A 23,371-nucleotide genomic window follows, 5' to 3' on the forward strand; every position below is an offset into this window, starting at 1 on the left:
TAAATATACCATTCTCCAATGTGCAATCCCTAATAAAAATAAATAAAATAATCATGATAGAAAATCTGTTTTTTTTTTCAATAAGTTAAGTGATAAATGAGAGAAAAATACATATTTAATATTGCAAGCAAGTTTAAACTATTAACAATAAAAGAGTATTTAACTCATTTTGTTTTAACTTAATTAGTGATATGTTATTGTATTAAAAGTTGTGACGCAGCTGATAAACGTAGACCAGTTGATTAAGAATTTAGTCCATATTTTATAAAAGTATGAATTCCAATCTCACTGATCAATATGAAAATTTTATTAACGAGTAATATATAATCTTTCCAAAAAAATATAGAGAGATTGGAGGGTCTTTCTAACTTCTCTTAAACTTTGTGTGTACTAAAAAAAAGCTATGTCGTATCCAACTTGAATTGAAGTAACCGACTAATAAAAAAAAAAAATCAAATCTCCGCCATTTACGTCACCATGTTATATATATATATAAATATAAAAAATTTCAGGTACGCGGTTAAGCAAACTATAGTTGATGGGATTTTCTTGAACGGTGTTCTGAATGTCGTCTTAAGCGCGTAGCAATACGCTTCCCTTAAAAATCCAACGATTTCTAGCAATTTCAGCCAAGACAAGACCAGACCCTCTTTTCTGATCAGTTCTATTTCTTTTCTGTTGTACTTGCAAACAAGATGAACACCAACAACAACAACAACGACAAAAACCAATCACCACAATACCCCTCAGATACAAACCCATTTGCACCATCTTCATCATCATCTCTCCCACCCAATCAAGAAACTGAGAATTGGGGAACTCATATTATGGGGGCACCTGCTGTACCAAGTAGTCACCCAGACAACAAAAAAGCAGCTTTAAGAAGTGGTGGTAGTGATCAAGAACAACCTCAGGTTCATTATTACCACCATCCGGTTTATCCCTATGTTCAAACCAGCCCCGTTGATAAGCCAAGCAACAGTCCTATGGAATCAATCCTCCACATGTTCGATTCCTGGAGTAAAAAGGCTGAAGCCACCGCCAACAACATCTGGCACAATCGTGAGTTTCTTTTCTTTTTTATCCTAATTTCTTATATACAATATAAATTTGTTACAGATATAATAAAATTATTCCCGTGTGTATATGATTCGAGAGCTTCCATGTGATCTAGAGTTATATATATGTCATCCCTTTTCTAATAAAGTTGAATTTCAGTAACTGTGCCTTGTTTACACTTTGTTATGATCTCATAGATCGAGATGTTAAATAAGAGATTGGTATGTTCACATTGAATCTATTTGTCCACTCTCAGGTGCCTACAGGGAGGTACCCTAGAAATTAGCGAATCACTGTGTATTATAATATAAACGGCATAGCCAAAGGGTGGGGTGTGTGCACATTGACAAGCTAAGAGAGAGGGTTTAGAGTCTGTTTACTTTATTGGCTTAACCCCTTATTTATAGATGGGTTACCTGACAGGAATGGACTTTTGGGCTTCTTACGAGTACTGGAGTCCACTTTTTGATTCATTGCTGCCGTAGTAGGATTAGTATAATTAAGGAATATTTCCTTAATTCCCTCTTAGCTTTTAGCTCTATTTGGGTCTTTGTCAGGTCCATAACACACTTCAAATCAGGTCCTTTCATGGGTAGTGTGTGAAATATAATATAAATTTGTTAGATATATAATAAAATCATTTTCGGATCTTAGATATTTGAGAGAGTTGGTGTATGACATAATTGAAAATTGCTAAAAGAAACTCAATAGGTGTCAATGGCGGAATCAGAAAATTTTATGAGAGTGGACGAGAAATTCAAAATTCAAATAACTTCCTAGGTAGGACAACACAATAGTGGGTTTATACATAGCCAAATTTGAAGAACTTTTAAGTTTTTTTTTTTCGTACATGAGGTATGATAAGGATGAAAGGGGGAAAAGTTATGTTACAAAATTGTTCTTTTAAGTTTGAATGTAGTTCAAGACAAAGGTTTGATGAATATGGGGGGAGGGGGGATCACCCCCTCCTAGCCCCTCCATTGCTCCACAACTGATAGGTGCCAATTGCGGTGGTTAAAAAGTGGTTGTTTGAACCCCAAGGTCGAAAGTTAGATTATTGGAGAAGCACCATTGAGGAAGGGGGGTGATCATCCCTTCTGCCGCTCCCTTGCTCCACTGCAGGTCACAATAGTTAAAAGTGGTTGTTTGAACCCCAAGATCGAAAATTTGATTATTGGAGAAGCACCGTTGAGGAGATATTTGTCCTTCACCATATCTCAATATCGTGATTCATGTTGCATATGTGAGATAAAGTTACATATTATAGACCTTCCTTTTTTATAATGGTTGAAACTATCTAGGCCTTAGAAGGGTAGCTAAATCTTCCATTTTTTATGTTGTTACTGTTGTTAATGTGCAGTTAGAACAGGCCCATCAGTATCTTCAGCTGCACTGGGGAAGATGAATCTGACAGTCAAAGCTATATCAGAGGGTGGATTTGAGTCCCTGTACAAACAAATATTCACAACCTATCCAAACGAGAAGCTGAAGAAGACCTTTGCTTGTTACCTTTCAACAACAACAGGACCTGTTGCAGGAACCCTTTACCTGTCTAATATTCATGTAGCATTTTGCAGTGATCGCCCATTGTGTTTCACCGCACCCTCTGGCCAGGAGACGTGGAGCTATTACAAGGTATTTGTTATTGTGAAAATCCCATCCAAGAGGGGCAGAGTAGAATGTTGCTATAGATTATGTACTAAATGAATTATCAGAGAGGTCATGAGTTACCTAAATAATGGTTGAAGTGGGTATAAATAAAATGAATGTGTCATTTGGTCTATGAAATGACTTCGTAATTGTGTTGTGTAACAGGTAATGGTGCCTTTGGCGAAGATTGGAGCAATCAACCCAGTGATCATGAGGGAGAATTCATCAGAAAGGTATATCCAGATTATCACAGTTGATGGGCTTGATTTTTGGTTCATGGGTTTTGTTAATTATGACAAAGCAATTAAGAACCTCCAAGAAGGGATCTCACATTTTGTGGTGCCAGGAATAGCTGTACCATCATCTAATACTTGAGCAATGAGTTCTGGTGCTGGATTTTTTGTTCCCCTTTCTGTCAGTGTTTGTGATTGTTTTATTTTACAGTTTTTGGAGTATTATGTTGTATATTTTTGTTTAAACGGTATAATCTTAGTCTTCGTGGTTTATGCATTGTATCAATACTTGATTATCAAAATTTTGAAGGGTGTGATAAATTTCATAACTACAGAATTAAAATGTGTTCTTGCATTTTTTTAGTTAAATACGCCTCATATTGGGAAGTTAATTTTTTCTTGCAATACACTGACATAAAATGATTTCAAAACAGGTTATATGTATCAAAATGAATTAATTAGTATAGTATATGGAACTGGGACGAGTTTCTCATATTTCATAGCAGCTTCCTTCTCAGGTTTTAACCATGTTTCTGAGCCACATTCTAATCAAGTCACTTAGGCTAAGCTCCGACTCATAGCATTCATCTTTCAAATGACCGTAAAAGACTGCATTTATAGCACACTTTTTGAAGGCTTTCATGCTCAACATTGTGATTTTTCATTAAATTTACCCAAACACAAATTTTGTCAAATTTATCCCTTTCTACCAAAGTTACATCTAGAATCTCCCTTATTGCGTGGACATCATATTTGCTTGCACCTATGAAAAAACAAAAGTAAATGGCGCAGTCCTAATTTCAAGGTGCTGCCAATGAGATTTATGTTGGGATAAATTTTAAATGTCCGTTAGAATATTAATGAGTCAGTTATGTCAGTTAGAATATTAATGAGTCAGTTATGACAGTTAGAATATTAATGAGTCAGTTATGTCAGTTATAAAGTAATGAGGGTGTTATGTGTGGAGTTATGTTGGTCAGTTTTATAGCTTATAAATAGCCTTTGATAGTTTGTATGAAATATAGATCAATAGATCAAGAGATCAAGAGAAAAAGAAAAAGAGCAAGAAAAGAATAGAAAAGAAAAGTTTTATTTGTACTGTTGGGAAATTCGTTCCCTCAAACTCCAATGTCAAGCGGGTCCAGGGGAATCTCGTGGCGGGGAGCCACCACCAATGAGCTAAGGCTACACCAACCGTAGCAAGTGGATCTGACATCACGTCTCAACCCAAAACCTTAAGGCATTGGGTTCATGGGTCTTTTCACTTATATACTCTTCACTTAGCTCATTACCAACCAATGTGGGATTCATCACACTTGAATATCTCAACAATCTCCCCCTCAAGTGTGAAACCCACCATTGGTATGCTCCCCCTCAACCGAGTACCCGAAGCGCAAAGTACTCAACCCGCCTCCTAGCCAATCACTAGGCTAGCTCGAGCCCAATCCGGCTCTGATACCACTGTTGGGAAATTCGTTCCCTCAAACTCCAATGTCAAGCGGGTCCAGGGGAATCCCGTGGCGGGGAGCCACCACCAATGAGCTAAGGCTACACCAACCGTAGCAAGTGGATCTGACACCACGTCTCAATCCAAAACCTTAAGGCATTGGGTTCATGGGTCTTTTCACTTATATACTCTTCACTTAGCTCATTACCAACCAATGTGGGACTCATCATACTTGAATATCTCAACAATTTAAACCCTTGCCAATGGAATTCAGTTTTTCATGACGGGAATATGTTGGTTCAGGAGTTGTCAATATTTTTCCAGGCATGTGGGATTGTCATTTCTCCATGTTTGGTAGAAGTATGTCATGAGTTTTGCCCATCAATGACCGTTGCCTAGCAATTGAGAAATGCATGTAAAAATTGTAATAAAGCAATCCTCTCCCAACGTAGTATTTGTGTGAAAACCGGATAAATGGAAAAAAAGGATAAAAATAGTGACAAATTTACCCCTCTTCTTAACCGCGCGTTAGCAATTGATATTCATGGACTACCCCAAAACCATATAGCTGTCTGACAAATATCATATGCGATTTGAGGGTTGCAGAAGACATAACTCATTGCGACAGCCACAGTCGAAGTAAAGATCTCATCCGTCTACCACCCAAACCCAAGTATGACTGATGAAACCAAGATGGTTATGATCGGAGGTCAGGTAATGGCAATGAAACTCAGTTTTGGAATGACCTTTTGTCTCCACTTTGTGTATATTGTTACATGGTGAAGGAAAAGCGTTGTATATTAAAATAATTTTCCTGTATTTCGTACCACCTTCTATTTGCGTAGCTGGTCGAAGAAGACTCCCGTACCCCGTCAGAGAAGTTGGTGGTTTCAAGACCGCCTGATTTGGTGAGGTACAGACAAGGGTGAAATATTAAGGGTCCTGTTATTTTGGGCTGTCTTGGTCACACTTTTCCTGTAAGACTATACAAAGTCGTTGGAGTCATCCACTGTTTTTAAGTACTCGTTCATTCTTGCAAACACAATTTTGAACAGTGGCCACACACTGTTGTGTTGTTGTGGTTGTGCATTTGATTATGAAAGTAGGAATGGACATGAAATAATGTGCTGCTTTGTAATTGTTTATGTGATTTGTGAAAGATCCTTGAGGGACCACATGTCACCATAATGTGATCCAAAACGGATTTATAAAAGAACACAGGTCAGTTTTAGTTAACAGATGGAAAATAATAAGTAAGGTGAGTTTAGTTTTGACCTCCTTATGAATGTGGTGGATGATGGTCTGTGGTTTTATTGAGCAACTATTTGTAAGCTTCATTGCTGAACCTGTTACCACTTTGTTCTCTATTGTGTGCCTGCATGTAGGCCTTACGTATGGTGTAGGTGTAGTCATGTTGTACTCCCTGGAAGTTATTGTTCACAGCACTTGGAGTAAGTCATAGAAAAAAAAAAATTAAACAACTTGTAATTAATGGTAATATAGCTTAATGCAATGTTAAGTCCCAGTCGGTTTGAAGTTTAAGCTTAGTAAAAAAAGTCTTTTCAGTCATGAATTAGTTTGAACTTTCATTGTGGGGAGATGTTATGTGATCCATTTGGCTTTGGGAAGGTTTATGCATGAAAATCTGCACCAAATTGAATCATATTGTAAACAAGTGTGAAACGTACAAAGGTACTAATTGACAATTATATAGGTGTGTTTTGTCATTCTGTTATCATTTTGTCATTCTGTTATCGTTTTGTCATTCTAAACAAGTTCCTTTGTTGGCCCACAACCAAAATTCGTGGATTGTTTTCTACAATTGTTATTAAAAACAGAACTATATTCTTCTTTTTTGTTATCATTTTGTAATGCTTCTGATATGATTCCTTTTAGTGTTGTGTTATGCTCCACACTAGTATATCTGCATGATCTCAAATATAGCCCCATGTTATGTCCAAAGTTAATGGTACTTTTCACTTTATGATAAAATTGACATGTGAATTATTTTGTTATTTTGCGTGTTAGATTGTGGCAATGAACAATGGAATGGAGGTTAGTGTCGTTGTTGTACTTATTGCTCATCTGGAGTGTATGCAACAATTGATTTTGTTGTTATTCAGTATTTGTGCTTTGTTATTAACGATATCAGGAGAAATAGAAGGAGGAGAGTATCCTGGAATTTCTTTACTAGGGCTAGGGTTAGGGAAGTCAACTTCTATAGAATAGTCCATGTAAGTGACAGGGCTTGTATTGAGAATACAAGGATGGACGAAAGGTCTTTCCATAAACTGTGTGAGTTGGTGAAAACTATTGGGGGACTGGAGCCGACTAGGCATATGGGTGTTGAAGAGATGGTATGGGACGATCCTACAATAACACTGCATAATCAAGACAGAGACGCGAAATAGTTGGTTCAAAAAAAAACCCACGGAATCGAAGCATGAAATCTAAGACTACAAAAATGAAGTTGACAGCGAAGTTATCTCCATAGCAACATCAAACGATGTTCTGATAACAATAATAAATAACCCCAACAATACAAAGACAGATTGTACACTTTCTGCCACGGAAACATAAATCAACCACAAACCCTAAGCTTCCAAGAACTGCATATCTGCAGACCAGCGGACTAATTTCCAATCGTCGTTGTGGCAAATGACTGATCTTACTCACACCACAAGCTCACTCACGGTGCGATGAAAGTTGCCGCCTGGAGACAGGACAAAGAGAGACTCAATACAAGTTAATGGAGACCTCACTCCACATGTCCAAGAAATAGGCTCGAAAATATATGTTGTAACATTCAATCTATTTTATAAAAAGGTTAATTTCATAATTTCCATTCTTTTTCCCATCAAAATTTTATTTTCAACCAAACATACATCAAGATATTTAACCCAATTTTTTCAGTAATATTTTGCGGTACCAAACAATTTTTTTTAAATTTCCTACCAAACTTACTTTCCATCGTCTTTCCTTGTAATTACATTTTCCTAGTTAAAAAAAATTTCTCACGAACCAAACAGTTGCTAAGACTCTTGAGTGTTTGGAGAGACGCTTGGTTTCCGTTAAAACAAAAGATAACTACAGAATACTCTTGTACAATCAAAACTCAGCAAGCTAGGCTGTCATATAATCATGAGCTTATTCTTCTAAATATGAGGAGATCTAAGTTATTATAGGTTCAATTCATTTATGAGATAAGCATACTTAGATTAAAAGTAATATTGAAAACTATTGCGGAACACGAGATGAAATTGAAATAATATAAGTTGAAAAAAGGTTAGGGTCTTTTTGGATTGGAATTAAAACACAATATTTTAATTTCAATCTCATTTTTTTCATAATTAGAGAATTTTAGTTTTAATATTTAGATTTGCCAAAATATTAGGATATAACAAATAGGGTGTAGTTGAAATGTGAGGTTGAGACGAAATTGTAACAAAAAAGAAGTTATGAAACAATATTACAATTTGATGTAAAATTAAGAGATGCATGAAAAATATAATGTGAAGTTAGAAGACGAGATTGGTAAAAAAAAAAAAAGTTACAAGATGAATTTAAAATCTTAATTAAACAATATTTGATTCTAAATAAAAGTATAAAACACTTTCATAAAATAAAATACTGCCAAAATAACACCCTTAGCAGTGGCGTAGCCACGTCCAATAGAGCAGGTGCCTTGGCACCTACTTTTTTTTAATTTTTTTATTATATAATTACTTATAATTAACTAAGGTAAAAAATATAATTTGGCATCATCTAAATAAAAAATCAAATACTCAATACAAAGTAACCACAAACCATCTAAATGCAAACAAATAATAAGGAACATGTATAGTATGGTTATTTTTGTGTTTTACCTTTTTTTTATTTTTTATCCTATATATTTTTTTTTCTACTTTATTCTAATCAGTTATGTTATTTATTCTTACTCCTATTATTTTAAAAAAGAAAGACTTCTAAACTTAATCACAAAAACAATTAGTTGACGTATTTCAAAATATGGACCCAATTAAACCAAATAAACACATTTAAAACTAGGAAAAAGGGTTTGTCCTTTTAAAGGACACAAGGTTGTATCATTTTGGTTTTTGACACTATATCTTACCTGTAAAACATAGTTATAATATGAAAAAAAAATTATATTTCCTCAGTCGCTTCAGCTGACGTGGAGAGAAAAAAAAACTATTTTTCATGTTATAACTTATCTTACCGGTAAGACATAGTGTTAAAAACTAAAAGGACACAATTTGTGTCCTTTAAAAGAACAAACACTTAACCCTTGAAAGTAACAATCATGAAATCAAATGAATAGCAAGACTATAATTATGGAATATGAAGGTTCATTGAACTATTGTGTTTTGGGTTATTGCACATAAAGAATAGTCAAAAATCTAATTCCCAAATGTGAGAACTTCCCTTCATGTATATAATTATATAAGTAATTATAATTGGGCCCTAGCTAAAATTGTAAGTTGACCCTAGCTAAAATTGTAATAGTGGTAACAGAAGAAGATATGGAGCTGCTTTCCGTGTATGATTAGATAACATATTTTTTTCTTCTTAATTTCTTCTTCTTCTTTTCATCCTTTTCCAATTGAGGTTTTCTTCTAACCTTTTTCTCTTATTCGCACTCACCACCCGGAATCCAGCCATTCTGTGTCAAGGCACGATGTTTCGTTGTTCTTCAAGATTTTACGGATACCTATTCTTGGAATATGCATTGGTAATTATATTGTCCGTTGGGCGAAAAAAATTGATTTATATTTTTTAACCTTATAAAAGTGAAATTCTTTGTTTTTTCTGACCCATAATTGTTTATTGGGTGTTTCTAACATGAGTGAGATTCACGCCCCCTTTATTTTAGTAACAACTTTTCTTTTGTGGTTGTAATTATTGATTTTATTGCTTATGAAAAAATGGAGTGTTGTTTTACGTTTACCCTTTTAAAAAAAAATATTTTAATATAGAGCTACAGTTGCTATTGGTAATGGAATTGAATTATTTATTAGTGTTATTTGTATTTTATTTCACAACAAGAATGTGAATTTTGGTTATTAATTAGTGGAAACGGTTAAAGAGAAAAATCAATGAAGATATATGTATATATATGGAGTATGAAAATTTCTTATACATATCCATTAACAACTTCTTCTTTTTGTATTTTTAAAAGTTTTAAAATATCTAAACACTAATTAAATGATTTATGTGGATCCAATGTCATTTAAATGATTTTAGACATTTGTCGCTGATTATTCCATGTTTCTTTTTATTTGTGAAGTTTGTTGTCCCTCTATGTTAATGTTCTTCACAGGTCACGGCTAGGATATAAATGGGTCAAGTTAAGCCAAACTTTGACTTTGATAGCCTAAGCCTATGTAAAATATTTGGAACCTATACTGACCTATTAGCCTATTAAATACTAGATTTATGGCCTGCCATATTATAAAAAAACTAAAAAACCGAATACAACTTGTAAGGCCTACCAAGTTGCAAACTAAAGTTTGTAAACTCAAATCAAATTAAAATATAAAAAATAAAAATAAAAAATATTCACAAAGACCATATGAAATAAATTTTCATTAACATCACATGAAATAAACTCTCATTAACATCACATGAAATAATAATGTTATCAAAGATCACATGAAAATATGCTTAAAAATCATATGAAAATTTCATATATGTATATATAATTTACACTTTCTTTACTAATTTTATTTTATATTATATTCTAAATTTTAAATAAATAATTATTATTTGTTACAATAACATCAATCTTATTACTTTGAAAATTTTAAATAAATTTTTTTCTAATACATTTGTGTAATTATGAATTTTATTTTATAGTTTGACATATTAAAATTTTTTGACCCTTAGTACGTACACAAGCTAAGGCCTTAGTGTATGAAAGAAGCCTTATTTGTAGCAAGATAAAGATGCTTCATACTCACTTATTATAATGGGTATGAGCCTATATTTTGTATTCACAGAACAATAATTTCCTTTTACTACGTGGTTAATGAATATCTACTTCGGCGCGAGGGACACTGAACACAAATTAATGGTTTTTGTTAATTAAAAGCCATCGTTTTAAACCGACTAACTCCCATTTTCAAAAGTCTCATGCAAACTCACGGGACCTATTGAAATTTTAGGAACATGTTATTTGATTAAACAAAAAATATATATTTTAATGGGAAAAAAAAATTATTTTCCCATAACCAAACTTACCCCATAAGATATTTAATTTTCACATAACCAAATTTTGTGAACAATTTAGTAAATTGGTCAATGATTCATAAATAGAAAACGAACTTGAAATCATCAGAACATTAAATTTAAAAATAGCTATGAAATCAGGTGATCAATAACTATACTTTTGCTAGCTAAGATTCATCACATCTGAAAACAACAGTTCAGGCTAAGCCGTCAAGAAATTAATTTGTTCTCTCGCTAACTCATTTAACCATTCATTCAAAAAAGTCCAACAACATACGTTCTAACTGGGTAAACACTGACCACTGACATAATATCATGCTCTAGCCTCCAAAATGTCTGATTGCAAGCGTACTAATTTGACACTGATTAACGCTTCTTCTTGCTTCCTTTTGCACTGGATTTTGATGGTGTAGCCACCAGGTACACAAACAGAACCATGAAGGAGATCACCGAGATTAGAGATCCATACTTAGCCAGCAACCTCTGTGGACAATAACATTTTGACATTAAGGTAATGACTTTACACTATGACACATCTAGTGGTTGAAAACAACATAGCATCGGAAACTTATTAAGTTGTGGCATTATTCCCTTGGTGAAACACATGTGGAGAGAAAGTGCAAGAGTATGCAAAACCAGATTAACTTTATTTTCTGTCCATTTCTCAAGAATGTATAAGTTGCACCAAAAAGGTGAATGATATCCACTTTGTCCATCTCATCATGCCTTATCGATGACATGCAAAATTAACTAACAAAACAGGTAGCCCTCATCATAATTCAAGCTTAGGTCATTCACATAATAATTTTGAAGACAGCAGTTACAAGGAGCATAAAATAATTGTCTATACCTTAGCCTGAGAAATCCGGTCCAACCAAATATGAATACATGAAAACAAAAAAGCAATTCATCAGTCAACATAAGCAATTAAGATTGATTCGCGTAACTTTCAGGTATTCAAGAAAACATACCCATTCAAACTTCTTCTCAGGAGGTCTATCAGCAAGAACATCTAAAGGCAATATGGGGGTTGAATATGCCTCCTAATAGGAAAAAAACTATTATCATTAAGAAAATTTTGCTCACCAGAAATTAAAATAGACAGCAACCCCAACACATATTAAACCTGTAAGGCAGCCTTTGTGGGTATGCGGAACTTTATGATAGCCGGTTCACCAGAAAATACTCCCTTTGTTTTTGCCTCAAGCTCAAATGTGTGGGAGAGGACACCACCCCTGAAAATAGTATGATTTGTTTGTAAAAAGATATTAATCAAAATGCAATAGAGCAGAAACAGTAGGTAACCTAGAGTAGCAAAAAATGTTACAGCAATTACTAAGGAACTCACGCATCAAGCTTTTCCCATGACTTTGAAGTGCTACCGCTGATTATACTAAAAAGATCATTTGGCCAGCTATCGTCTGCTAGACTTAAATCGTATGCGGTCCTTCAAAAAAAAAGAAGAGAAGTGGTAAGAACAAAGGATAAGTAAATACTAATAGCATAAGTACAAGGTTACCAAATAAAAATAGATATAGTAGAATATGTAGTTCATTTTTGAAAAACAGAATATACTAAATTTAACAGCTGAACAAGTCAAACAAGGAATAACAAGGTTTATTTACACAAACTTGCTAACCACTTATGAGATAAAAAGAGAGCCCCAAGACGTCGTAAGATTGGGAAACAAAACCATGATTCAACAAGAGTTATAGCACACAAAGTCCTATCTTATTGATTTACACCTTTGCTACTAGCCTACCATAGTCCATGTCAGTCATTAAACCCAATCCCATAAAACACAGGAATGGATTTTGCATTTTGGCACTGTCTTCCAGCCAATCCTTAACAAGTAAAGCACCAAAATAACCTCAAATGTACTTCTCCATACTTTGAAAAACCCACTGGTCAAATCAGAGATAGCACAGTACATGCACTTAAAATTTAAAACTCCAATTAAGCCATCAAAAGCTTCAATTTTTCACATTATGTTTAAGCATCATCAAATTATACATGAACTCTCCATTTCTTCAATAATCAGATCAAAATGAAACATGCAAAACCTCCAGCGTTATGAAACCGAGAGAGAAAAACCCCTTTTCCTTCCACTTACTAACTCACGCAAGCAAAAGGGGCATGCCTCAGATGCTTAAAAAAATTCCTTAAAAGCAAAAATTATCGATTTTTACCTTTATTTTTATCTTCTTCCCAGCTGATAAAAAAGATTACCCTTTTTCTTAATTTTCCAAATCATTTAAAAAAAAAAACGAGATCCAGCATAAATTTCTTATTTTTACCAACATTTACTCAGCAACCAAATAGCATAAATACAAATATTCACGGAATTTAAAAAAAAAATCATAAAACTCTAATTCCAGCTCAAAAACAATCCGACCATGCATGCATATGGGGAATTAGGATCTTAGACATTCAAAATTAAAAAAAAAATTAAAAAAAAAATTGAAAACAAAATTACAAAAAAAAAAACGTTGGTCTTAGATCGGAGCGTACGAGGTTCCTTGGTTGTAGATGTCGATGGTGACGGAGACCCTTTCGGCACCAGACTTGAGCCTGTTGAGGGAGGCCTTCTTGTGAGCTACGATGAAGGGCACGTCAGAGGATGCCTGTGAGCATAGCAACAAGGAAGCTACGAGCGCAAACGCAATCAGAGCCTTCGAGATTGGATCCGCCATTGACACTTGAGAGAGAGAAAGAGAAAGAAGAGAGAGAGTCAATGAGGAAAGAGAGAAGAGATCGTGGGACTCTCTTTTTTATGTGGGTTATGTTTCTGATCTAGGACTCTCTACCAAGTACCAACACTAGGGTTCATATCACGGGATGAAATGTTCCAAACCAAAAAATAATGATATTTGATAAATTATGGATAATGATTATTTTTAAATGTAAATACTGAATATATACATATATATTGTTGTTATTATTTATTGGATTGGATTTTATAATTAATTTTCTATAACAAGATTAAGAAAAAAAAAATTGTTACACTGTAAGATATAGTGAAAGAATTTTCAATTATATATATAAATCATTTATTTATGAGATATTACTATCGATAATTATCTCGATATAATTTAATCTTTCTGATTAAGGGGGTGTATTGGATTAAGATTTTAAAATATTTTTTTGAGATAAAAAATCCTACAGATTTGAAAAGACATTTTAGAATTTGAGAGACTTTAAAGACTTTTTTAAAAGGCTTTTTTTACAATCAAGATTTCATAAAATTGGATTTTAAAGGATTTTAATAGAATTTATAAGATTTGAAAGGACAATATGGATTTATAAGATTTTAAAAAATCATATGAATTTTTAACAAACATTCAAAATTATAAGAGTCAATACAAAAGGGAAAGGTTATACTTACAATCTATTTTTGTTTACAACATTTTACAATCATATCTTAACCGTAGATTTTCATCAATCAACGATTATCATTCATTGCAAATTTAATATTAATTAATGAGTTTGATTTGCAAAAATAATAAACATTGATTGACGGAAATCAATGGCTGAGATATGGTTGTAAAATGTTGTAAACAAAAATAAGTTGTAAGTATAATCTTCTCCATAAAAAAATAACAAAGAAATGAAATGAAATTAATAAAAAAAAGTAAAATCTAATATAATTTTCTCAATCAGTAAAAAATAATATAATTTTTAACAAACATTCAAAATTACTAAATAACAACTTTTCACATATCTAATGGGTTAAAATTATTTTCTTCATTTGGTATCATAGATATGCATATATAATTATAAGACCCAGTTTTTTTAATTGTAAAAATAATTCTAAATTTGCATATAGAACCTAAAGTTCATGATAAAATTTTGTTTGGAATTTTTTGCAATTGATTTTAAAAACTTTGGGGGATTTTGAATTTTCTAACCATATGAATCTGAAATTTTGGGTTTAATTACATGAAAGTTTAGAAAATTTCTCAAATTTTTTTAATCGATACATTGAAACCTTAAATTACTTTGGGGCTTTTGAGAAACAAGTAAATTACTTTGGGGATTTTGAGAAACAAGCTTTTAGTTATCTATTGACACAAAATTTGTTTGAAATCGTTTCCTATAGTGAAGGAATTTCGTTCATGAATGTATTGTTACGAAATGTGTGGTTCATATTATGAAAGTTTCAATCTTTCTTTAAATTGATATTGTTTCATTGATGTAAAATGAAAATTGGTTTGAGGGTTTTAGTTCCCTTGTTATTTTTTCACTATTTTATGTTGTTTTTAATACAAAAAACACACATTTTTGTGCCAAGAAAAATCGCGACCCATAGCTTGAAAAATTACTTTTTAAACTTCCAAAATTTCTCGAAAATGGCTCAAAAATATGTTACTTTTGAGATAAATTATATTAAAATCTTGTTGGTTTGTTGTTTATGGGTTATTTTGTGATAAAAATCGCTCAAAAATATGTTTTTTTTTTAGTTTTGACGAAGCTCCTATAGAGGAATCCAATTTCGAGCAGTCAACGTGCCAAAAGAAGAAGAAAACACTGTAATAGAAGAATCTCAAGAAATCCTAGGGGTTGGGGTGAGATTGTGAGAGAGACATTCTATTATATTTTTCACTAAAAAGTCTTGTGAAATCCAATCCACTAGAAAATCCATTAAAATCGTTAGATTTTTTAATACAACGAGATTGTGATTCCATTATTTAAAATCTTGATTGAATACTAACGGATTTGGACGGATTATAAAATAATCCTTTAAAATCCAAATCGAATACCACGTGATTTTTTTCAATCCTTTAAAATTCTAATCGAATACTAACGGATTTTTTTGTCCAAAAACAATCCATTAAAATCCTTTGAAATCTCAATCCAATACACCCCCCTAAGTTAACATTCGTTTTTGGTATTTACCAAAAAAATTAAATACGAGGGAAAATATTATTTCAGATTGACTTTTGTAATTGACTTGTTAAAGATAACTACACTATGTAACAAAAGAAAAACTACAATAAACCATAATTCCAATTACCACCAAGCAAATTTTTTTATTATTGTAGAATGCAGCATTTTTTGTTGCAAAATGTTTTTGTTTTATGTTATTGTCGCATATTGTACTAGAGAAAAATCTTAGTAAGCTCGTCATATATATATATATATATATATATATATATATATATATATATATATATATATATATATTGAAAAGATTTATACTAAGTTGGGTCGGTAGCCTCACATTATTAAAATGTAAAGTAATTAAAAGAAAATGAATAAAAAATATTTATCTAATGGAGTGTTTTGCAATATAAATTGAATATGCTCCAAAAAAACTCAGTCAGACACTGAGGTCTTAAGCGACAAAAAGGCAATCATTCTCTAATAATGCACCCTCAAGTGAAAGTGATAACAAATAACACGAGTTAAGCAACTCGACAATGTCACATTACAAACGAGAAAAGGTATAAAGCCTTCAAATCGTCAAAAAAATAAAGAATAAAGTACAAAGAAAACTTACATTTCGTCCCTTCATCTTGGAGGCATCTCATCACCATAAAAAGGTATAGAGATCAATAGATGCATTGCCCATCTCACCTCTTTTAATGCATAGGATGATATTTCCATCATTAGCATAATAGAAGGCATCCTGATCTTCGATTCTTGCACCCTATTCAACACCTTGACCTAAGCAACCGCGTTTTCAAAAGCCTCATTTGCATAAGCCTGAAAGCACTTCCTAGCTCGGCCAAATGCATCTCATAGTCCATATTGTCCTCTACTTTAGCAATCTCGAGGTCCTTGCCCGCCTTCACAAGGGTGTCGTCCAACTTCTTTATGATGGCCTTAACCTTTGCCAACTCATCCTTTTTCTTCTGGAAACTTGAGGAAACATCACTACCTGATTTCTTTGTTTGACATTGATAAGTCCATGATATGTGACTTGGAACATGTGGTTTAATGTGAAAATATAAATGAAAAGAGTATTTTGTGTATAATATTAACCCCAAATTGCATTGATATGAATAATTCTGAATGTGGAGCTAATGGGCTTGTATTTGTATTTTTCAGGCCCAAATTGTTATTTCCAAGCAAAGCAAAGAAAAAAAGAAAGACAAAGACTTGGGCTGGAGTTTTACATTACAAGTCAGAAAAGCAAAAAGGAAAAAGAAAGAAGAGAATAGAAAGAAAAGGAGTGGGCCGATATCCAAATCAGAAGCCCAATCCAAGGAAGAAAAGAAAGAAAGGGATTGAGAGTAAGGGAAAGCTCAGACGCGTGAAACCAAAAAGAAAAGGAACCGATACTTGCAAACCCTAGCTACAAACCCACCTCCATCCAGACCTTCATCTCAAACCGATCACTCTGAATCGAACCACCAAGCCAGACCGTCCTTATTTTCGGCCAAGCCATCAAGATTTAACCCTCACCCACGGTTCCTTTTTTTGAGCAAACCAACCAAAACACCAACCCTAACCGATTTTTGTGTGATACAAAAAAAGCCAAACACGTCCCTTAACTGATTTGATGAGCTAGAATTTGTTAGGAGTGCTGGCTGAAGATTCTTTTGGAGTGCGTTTGCTACTCGTGCAAGGAAAACACACTATCAAGAGGAGTGTGGAGCATACGTGCGGGCTGAGGTATGAACCGTTTTGCATGAAGGAGGATCGGCTATAAAGGAGGGAGAAAAGCATTGCAGGACCTCTCTTCCTCTCTCGGTCTCTTTGGATTTTATTTACTGTTATCTGTTCTGTTTTAGGGTTTTTAAATTGTGTAATTTTTCTAAGCACTGTAGCAGAGCTATTTGCTGAATATAGCTTCTGCCTTTTAATTTTCCTTGTTCGTACGTTTTAATTTCCTGTTTTGTTATGGACCTTTGTTGTTTGTATGCTCATCAACCTTTGGTGATGAGCTAAATTTCTTAGAGTTTGGTTGAAAGAGTACCCAGAACTCATTTGGTATTAGTTGCTGTTTTAATTCTTAAATGTTAATTTCCAATTTGTTTACGGTGTGTTCTTTTTATGCTGAGTTTATTATGTGACACATAGGCTACTCCTGGTGGTGTGGAATTATTTGGAAATAACTCACACTAGACCTCATTGTAAGCACATAAAAAGTTGAGAGAGATCTCTCTCAATGGGTATGGCTCCAGGGATGAAGTTACCCCCCTGTAACTTAAGGAAATGGTGCTTCAAGGTCTTGTAATAATAGATACACAGGGATGTGTCATCTATTATTTATGGAAAAAAACTGTTGTTGAGAAACAATGATTGTATTAGTATTTTCGTTAAGCTGGAACTGTTGAAAAAAGCAACATATATTTTTCTGTTAAAGCAACTTAATAGCAAATGAGAGAAGGGGAAATTGATACCCAACTTGCTTCCAAACTCTGTTTTTAAATCAATCTTTGTTGTCACTTGAGATTTTTGTTCAAACCACAAGTTTAATTTTCTGTTTTAAAATTTAAGAGAAAATCATAAAAAAAAGTTTACAAGTCTTCCATTTAATTAATTTTCTAGTCAGTAGTTCAAAATTCTTTCACCAAATAAAGTTCTATTTCAAAAAAAAGAAAGTCCTCACAAAAATATTTTTCTTACACTTGATTTAGAATAGCAGTCATTTAATTTGATTTTATGTTATTTTATTTTATTTTATTTTTATTCTGATTAGCAATTACAATTTTATTCCAAGTCAAAAACACCAAAGATCCTTGTGGGAACGATAACTGGGATTCACAAAAGCCCTATATTACTTGTTGTCGCGTATACTTGCACGCATACTTGCAGAACTGTTATGTTTAGCAATGACATGGTAACATTAAGCTTGACTAGAAGTCCTGCCTCCTCATCAGATAAATGGATCGAGTCCTCTTTGTTGCTTGGTAATAAACTTGACAGGCACCTACACCAAAAGGTCAGTACAGGCCAATCTAGAGGAGCCTCCATGTGCTAACTTGCATCAACAAGGCTATCAATTTTACGGATGTGCCTCCCAAAATAAACCCTGATGATTGGATTCAATACCTTTGGAGGAGGTTCGAGGGCATTGAAGAACCAAAACCTCACCCCCGTTGAGAGCCTCTCCACCCATTCTTCATCACTTTATTGCCTTGACCACCATCTCTAACGATAGTTTTTCTCCTAAAATCAATTATAAATAGAGTAAATACTCTTTTTCGTCCCTGGAAATTTTCACAAGGCACAATTTAGTCCCTAGTTAAAAAAAAGTCACATTTCAGTGTCTAATTTTTGAAAAAAAGGGACACGTTTGTCCTTCTGTTACATGGAACGTGACGACCCACTTTGCTGGAACGTTAAGTGGCTGAGTCACTAACGTCACAGCCACGTGGAGAGAAAAAAACGACGTCGTATTTGATTCGAAGGCTGTTTCAAGTGAGTAGAAGGGGACAACGTCGTTTGATGAAGAGAGTCTTGTTGATCCTTTGTTGTTGACTCAGTGAACACAGTCAGACAACAAGTAGTGATTACCATACCCGCCATTTCCTCTACTCGTGAGCTTCTTTTTCGGTGAAGGTTGGTGACCTACGGTGCTTTGTTGGTGTACGTGTCTTCTCCAGTTGCAAGCATTTAGTGTGAAGATCCTTAAAAAAATGATTGTGAGTGCGGTGACTTTCGTGCAAGGTACGTGAGAGAAACCTTTTCTTTATTATCTATTGTCTCCCTTTCCTTTTTGGTCATTGTCTTTTTGCTTAATGTGGTCCCCCATGTGCGGTTTAGGGCAAGAGATGGTTAGGGTTTTTTTTTATGTGGTCCTCTTTGGTAGAATATTTTAGGAACTTGTTGCATGTGGTCCCCCTGTTGTTATTTTAAGTTGCTATGTATAGTGATTACAAAAAAACTCCCAATTTTTTAGCAATGCAGGCATTTAAAATAACCGTGGTTGTTACAGTATTATAGTAATATTGATAATAAATGATTGGTTGTATGATACTGTAAAATAATATTAAGGTAGTGTAAAATATTATTATGTTATGTCTTATATGCAGATGGATGAGTATATAGTCATGAGATATCATCATGGGGGTGTGTTGGTTAGGAATGATGAAGGGAAGCTGAATTATGTGAATGGGAGAGTGGATGATTTACCAGAAATGGATGCAGACTATGTAAACCTTCGTGACCTTGAAGCTCTGTTCAAGGGGTATGGTTACCACAAATGTAGGCAGGTGTCGTGGTTGAAGCCTGGTGAGAGTGATTTAGAGGTTGGGTTGCATCTTCTTGAAAAGAATTCTAATGTTTTGCAAATGGTCAAGGCTGCCTTAAGTAATGGGAACAAAATAGACATATATTTTGATGGTTGTATTGTAGTTCCTGAGATTTTGGCTGGGCCTGCAGATCTAACTCCTCCTGAAAGTGCCGATGAGGAGGGGGTCTTAGGTGATTCAGTTGACAGTTTGTCTGACTTCCATATGACTCATGCTGATGAATATGAAGATCGGGAGGGCAGTGGACTGTCAAGTGATTCATATGACAGTGTAGAAGATGAGCCTTATAAGTCTCCGCCACCGGGTGTTGAAGACGAAACAGATGATGAACTAGGTGAAGAGGATGAGCCAATAATTGCATTGAAAAAGAAGGTGAAAGGAAAGAAGGAAAAAAGGACAATTAACAAGAGTGACAGGGAAGAAAAAGATTCAGAGGATGAGCAGAATATGCCCTTTGAAGATCAGGGCTATGGTTAGAATTCTGAAGAATTGAAGACTCCTCCTTCAAGTGGGGATGATGAGGTTGAGAGGGAAGTGTTTTCCAAGTTTAATGAGGAGCAGGCCTTTGGTCAAGTACAGCTTGAGCTTGGAATGGAGTTTGGCAGCTTGGAGCACTTTAAACAGGATGTCAAAGACTACAATATAAGTCTTGGGAGGCAATTTGTATGGGTTAAGAATGATAAGGTAAGATCAAGGGCCAAGTGCTCAAATGCTGACTGTGAGTGGATGATATATTGTTCTTGGAGTAACAAATTCAATTGTTTCCAAGTCAAGACATTCAATGACAACCACACTTGTTGCGGAATTTTCAAAAATAAAAAGGCCACCAGGGATTGGGTTGCTGCAAAGTTGGAGAAAAGGCTGGTCACACAGCCCAATATGACAAGAGCCGAGGCTTATGAGCATTTAAAGGAAGAGTACAAGGTCCATGTTTATCTGAAAAAATTAAGGAAGGCACTACACAAAGCCAAGTGAAGAATATAAGGAAATGAGAAAGAACAGTATAGCAAGCTAAGGGACTACCTGGATGAGCTTCTAAGGAGCAACCCTGGCTCCACTTGCCAGATGCAAGTAATTCCACAACCAATCCCTAACAGCCCACCAATTTTTTCTAAACTGTATATATGCCTTGATGCCTGTAAGAAAGGATTCAAAGCTGGGTGTAGGGCATTGATTGGCCTGGATGGATGTTTCTTAAAAGGTTATTATGGGGGACAGCTCTTGAGTGCAGTGGGAGAGGATGCAAACAAGAGTTTTTATGTCATTGCTTTTGCAGTTGTTGATAGTGAGACAAAAGAAAATTGGAAGTAGTTTCTGACCTTGTTACAAGAGGACATTGGCAGCCATGTAGTTCATGGATGGAACTTCATTTTGGATCAGCAAAAGGTTTGTCTATTTCAAATTTATTTTCTTTTAATTTCATTTTGTATTGAATTTTCATTGCTGGCCAAGTGTAACTACTTTTGTTGTTGCTGAATATATGAATGCAGGGATTGATACCAGCATTACAGGAGGTCATGCCAGGTGCCCATCACAGGTTTTGTGTGCAGCACATGTGGAAGAATTTCATTAAGCAATGGAAGGACAAAGCCATTAGGGGAATAGTATGGGAGGCTGCACGATGCACAACTGTGCCCCAATTCCAAAGAACAATGCAGAAATTGAAAGAGTTGAATGAAGATGCTTGGGCATACCTCAACAAGATTGACCCCTCATGCTGGGTGAAGGCCTATTTTAGTCACTGGCCCAAGTGTGATAACATAACCAACAACATGGCTGAGGTGTGGAATGCAAAAATTGTTGGATACAGGTCCAAGCTTATTGTCAGCTTATGTGAAGAACTTAGATGCTATATAATGAGGAGGATGGCTGCCCATCAAAGATTCTTGGTACAATTAGGGGTAAAATTGCCCCAGCACAGCAGAAGAAGCTGGATCAATTGAAGGTGTTAAGAAACTCTTGGACACCAACTTGGACAGGAAACTTGGAGCAAGATTTATACGAAGTGACTGGGAAAGGTGAAAGGGTTGGAGTCAATCTAACCTACAAGACTTGTGCATGTAATATGTGGCAGCTCACTGGATTTCCATGTGAGCATGCAATTGCTGCATTATGTCACAAGAATGAACCAGCAGAGCTTTATGTCCATCAATGGCTGACAGTGGATGCTTTGCATGCCACTTATGCACATACCTTGAACCTTGTCAATTCTGACCAGTATTGGCCAGCATCATCTGAGCCTAAGCTCATTCCTCCACCACTGAAAAAGCCAATTGGCCGTCCCAAAAAGCAAAGGAAGAAGGATCAAACTGAGGAGCATGAGAGCCAAACCAAAAAATTAAAGAGGACACGTGCTGCAAAGTGTGCTAAATGTGGGCAATCTGGTCACTATGCCAAGACCTGTAAGGGACCAGCTGCAAGCAAGAGAGGGAGGAGAGCAGCAGCACCTTCACATGCAGTTAATTTTAACATAGCAGCAACACATGAAGAGGAGATCCCTCTGAGTCAAGGAGAACCTTCAAGGCAGTCCCAGGCAGCTGAGGAAGCCATTAAGGTCAACAGCCCACCACTTACTGCCCCACCACCAGAAGACAATTGTCAACTGAAACCTTCAATGCAACAAACAGTGGCACAAGGAGCAGACTTATGGCATTCATGGCCACACCTGGGTTTAGGCCACCAAGACAAGCTTGAATGAACATGATCAGTTTTTTGTATAGGGGTTCAGTTTTTGTTATATAGGCAACAATGGTCCTTAGTACCCAATTTTTTGAATTGTATGAACTGTTAGCTGTACCCCAATTATTTTTTTGTATTTAAGGCCTTCAGGTGAAGTACTTGCTTTTTTTGAATCACAATATGTCTCTGAATGGGTGTATTTTGAAGCAAAATAGGCCAACGGGGGAATAGTTTGAAGGATGTTTTAGAATGGTTTATGAGGACTACAAGTTCTCTTTTTGGCAGTCCTGTAATTTTAGAATGTAAATGACTACAAGTTCCTCCTTCAATGACTACAAGTTCCTCCTTCACTGACTACAAGTTCCTTTTTTTTATATCATTTGCTCCCTTTGCAGCAATTTGTCTCTGTATGGTGCTTTTTGAATCTTTGTATGAGTCTTTTTGATTCTTAGCTATGTGTAGTAAATGTTTGGGGTTGGTATTACTGCATTATGTTTGTGTACTATCAAATTTTTTACTTTAATTTCACTTCAGGTCATGTTTGCTGCATTGAGAATTCGGTTCTCAAATTTTTTGCTGCATTTTTTACTACAAGTTTCTTTGCTGAATTCAGTTATGTACTGTCATTTGCTGCAATCTGTCATATGCTACAATCCAATGTGTCATGGGTATTCAATGCAGTTTGGTCCTACTGAGAATTTTAGATGTTTGTGTTACTGGCAATACCTTTTTTGCTCTAAACAGCTCATGGCCATTTTGTAACGTTAGGGACCAAATTGGCCCCCGATACAAATTGTCAAGGACCAAATTGGCTCCCAATACAAATTGTCAGGGACCAAATTGGGGTCTAGATTTCATCCTTAGGTACCAAT

General features: G+C 34.8%; 3 protein-coding genes across 4 annotated transcripts; 2 read left to right on the forward strand and 1 right to left on the reverse strand.

Annotated features, from left to right (window-relative positions):
• The first annotated feature begins 530 nt into the window (after nucleotides 1–530).
• Nucleotides 531–3,250, forward strand: LOC133296082 (GEM-like protein 5). The gene is made up of 3 exons (XM_061495034.1): nucleotides 531–1,062; nucleotides 2,420–2,694; nucleotides 2,875–3,250. Exons 1-3 carry the CDS (start codon nucleotides 696–698, stop codon nucleotides 3,082–3,084), a joined length of 852 nt encoding a protein of 283 aa, XP_061351018.1. The 5' UTR covers nucleotides 531–695; the 3' UTR covers nucleotides 3,085–3,250.
• Nucleotides 3,251–10,827: 7,577 nt separating this feature from the next.
• On the reverse strand, nucleotides 10,828–13,428 carry LOC133296069 (uncharacterized). Of its 2 annotated transcripts, XM_061495026.1 has the most exons (6): nucleotides 13,129–13,428; nucleotides 11,966–12,064; nucleotides 11,744–11,852; nucleotides 11,589–11,660; nucleotides 11,468–11,473; nucleotides 10,828–11,100 (listed from the first exon to the last, which is right to left on the reverse strand). In XM_061495026.1, exons 1-6 carry the CDS (start codon nucleotides 13,308–13,310, stop codon nucleotides 10,984–10,986), a joined length of 585 nt encoding a protein of 194 aa, XP_061351010.1. In that variant the 5' UTR covers nucleotides 13,311–13,428; the 3' UTR covers nucleotides 10,828–10,983. The 2 variants fall into 2 exon arrangements, with proteins under 2 accessions (XP_061351010.1, XP_061351008.1); XM_061495024.1 differs by lacking the exon at nucleotides 11,468–11,473 and having other exon boundaries at nucleotides 11,565–11,660.
• A 6,983-nt stretch (nucleotides 13,429–20,411) lies between these two features.
• On the forward strand, nucleotides 20,412–22,518 carry LOC133296053 (uncharacterized). The gene is made up of 3 exons (XM_061495011.1): nucleotides 20,412–20,504; nucleotides 21,311–21,601; nucleotides 21,685–22,518. The coding sequence occupies exons 1-3, from the start codon at nucleotides 20,412–20,414 to the stop codon at nucleotides 22,516–22,518; spliced, it is 1,218 nt and encodes a 405-aa protein (XP_061350995.1).
• The last annotated feature ends 853 nt before the right edge of the window (nucleotides 22,519–23,371 follow it).

This window comes from Gastrolobium bilobum, unplaced genomic scaffold (assembly GCF_033153095.1).
Source record: "Gastrolobium bilobum isolate Gb01-03AN ecotype WA unplaced genomic scaffold, APGP_CSIRO_Gbil_v1 utg2637, whole genome shotgun sequence".
In the NCBI taxonomy this organism is placed as follows: Eukaryota; Viridiplantae; Streptophyta; class Magnoliopsida; order Fabales; family Fabaceae; genus Gastrolobium; species Gastrolobium bilobum.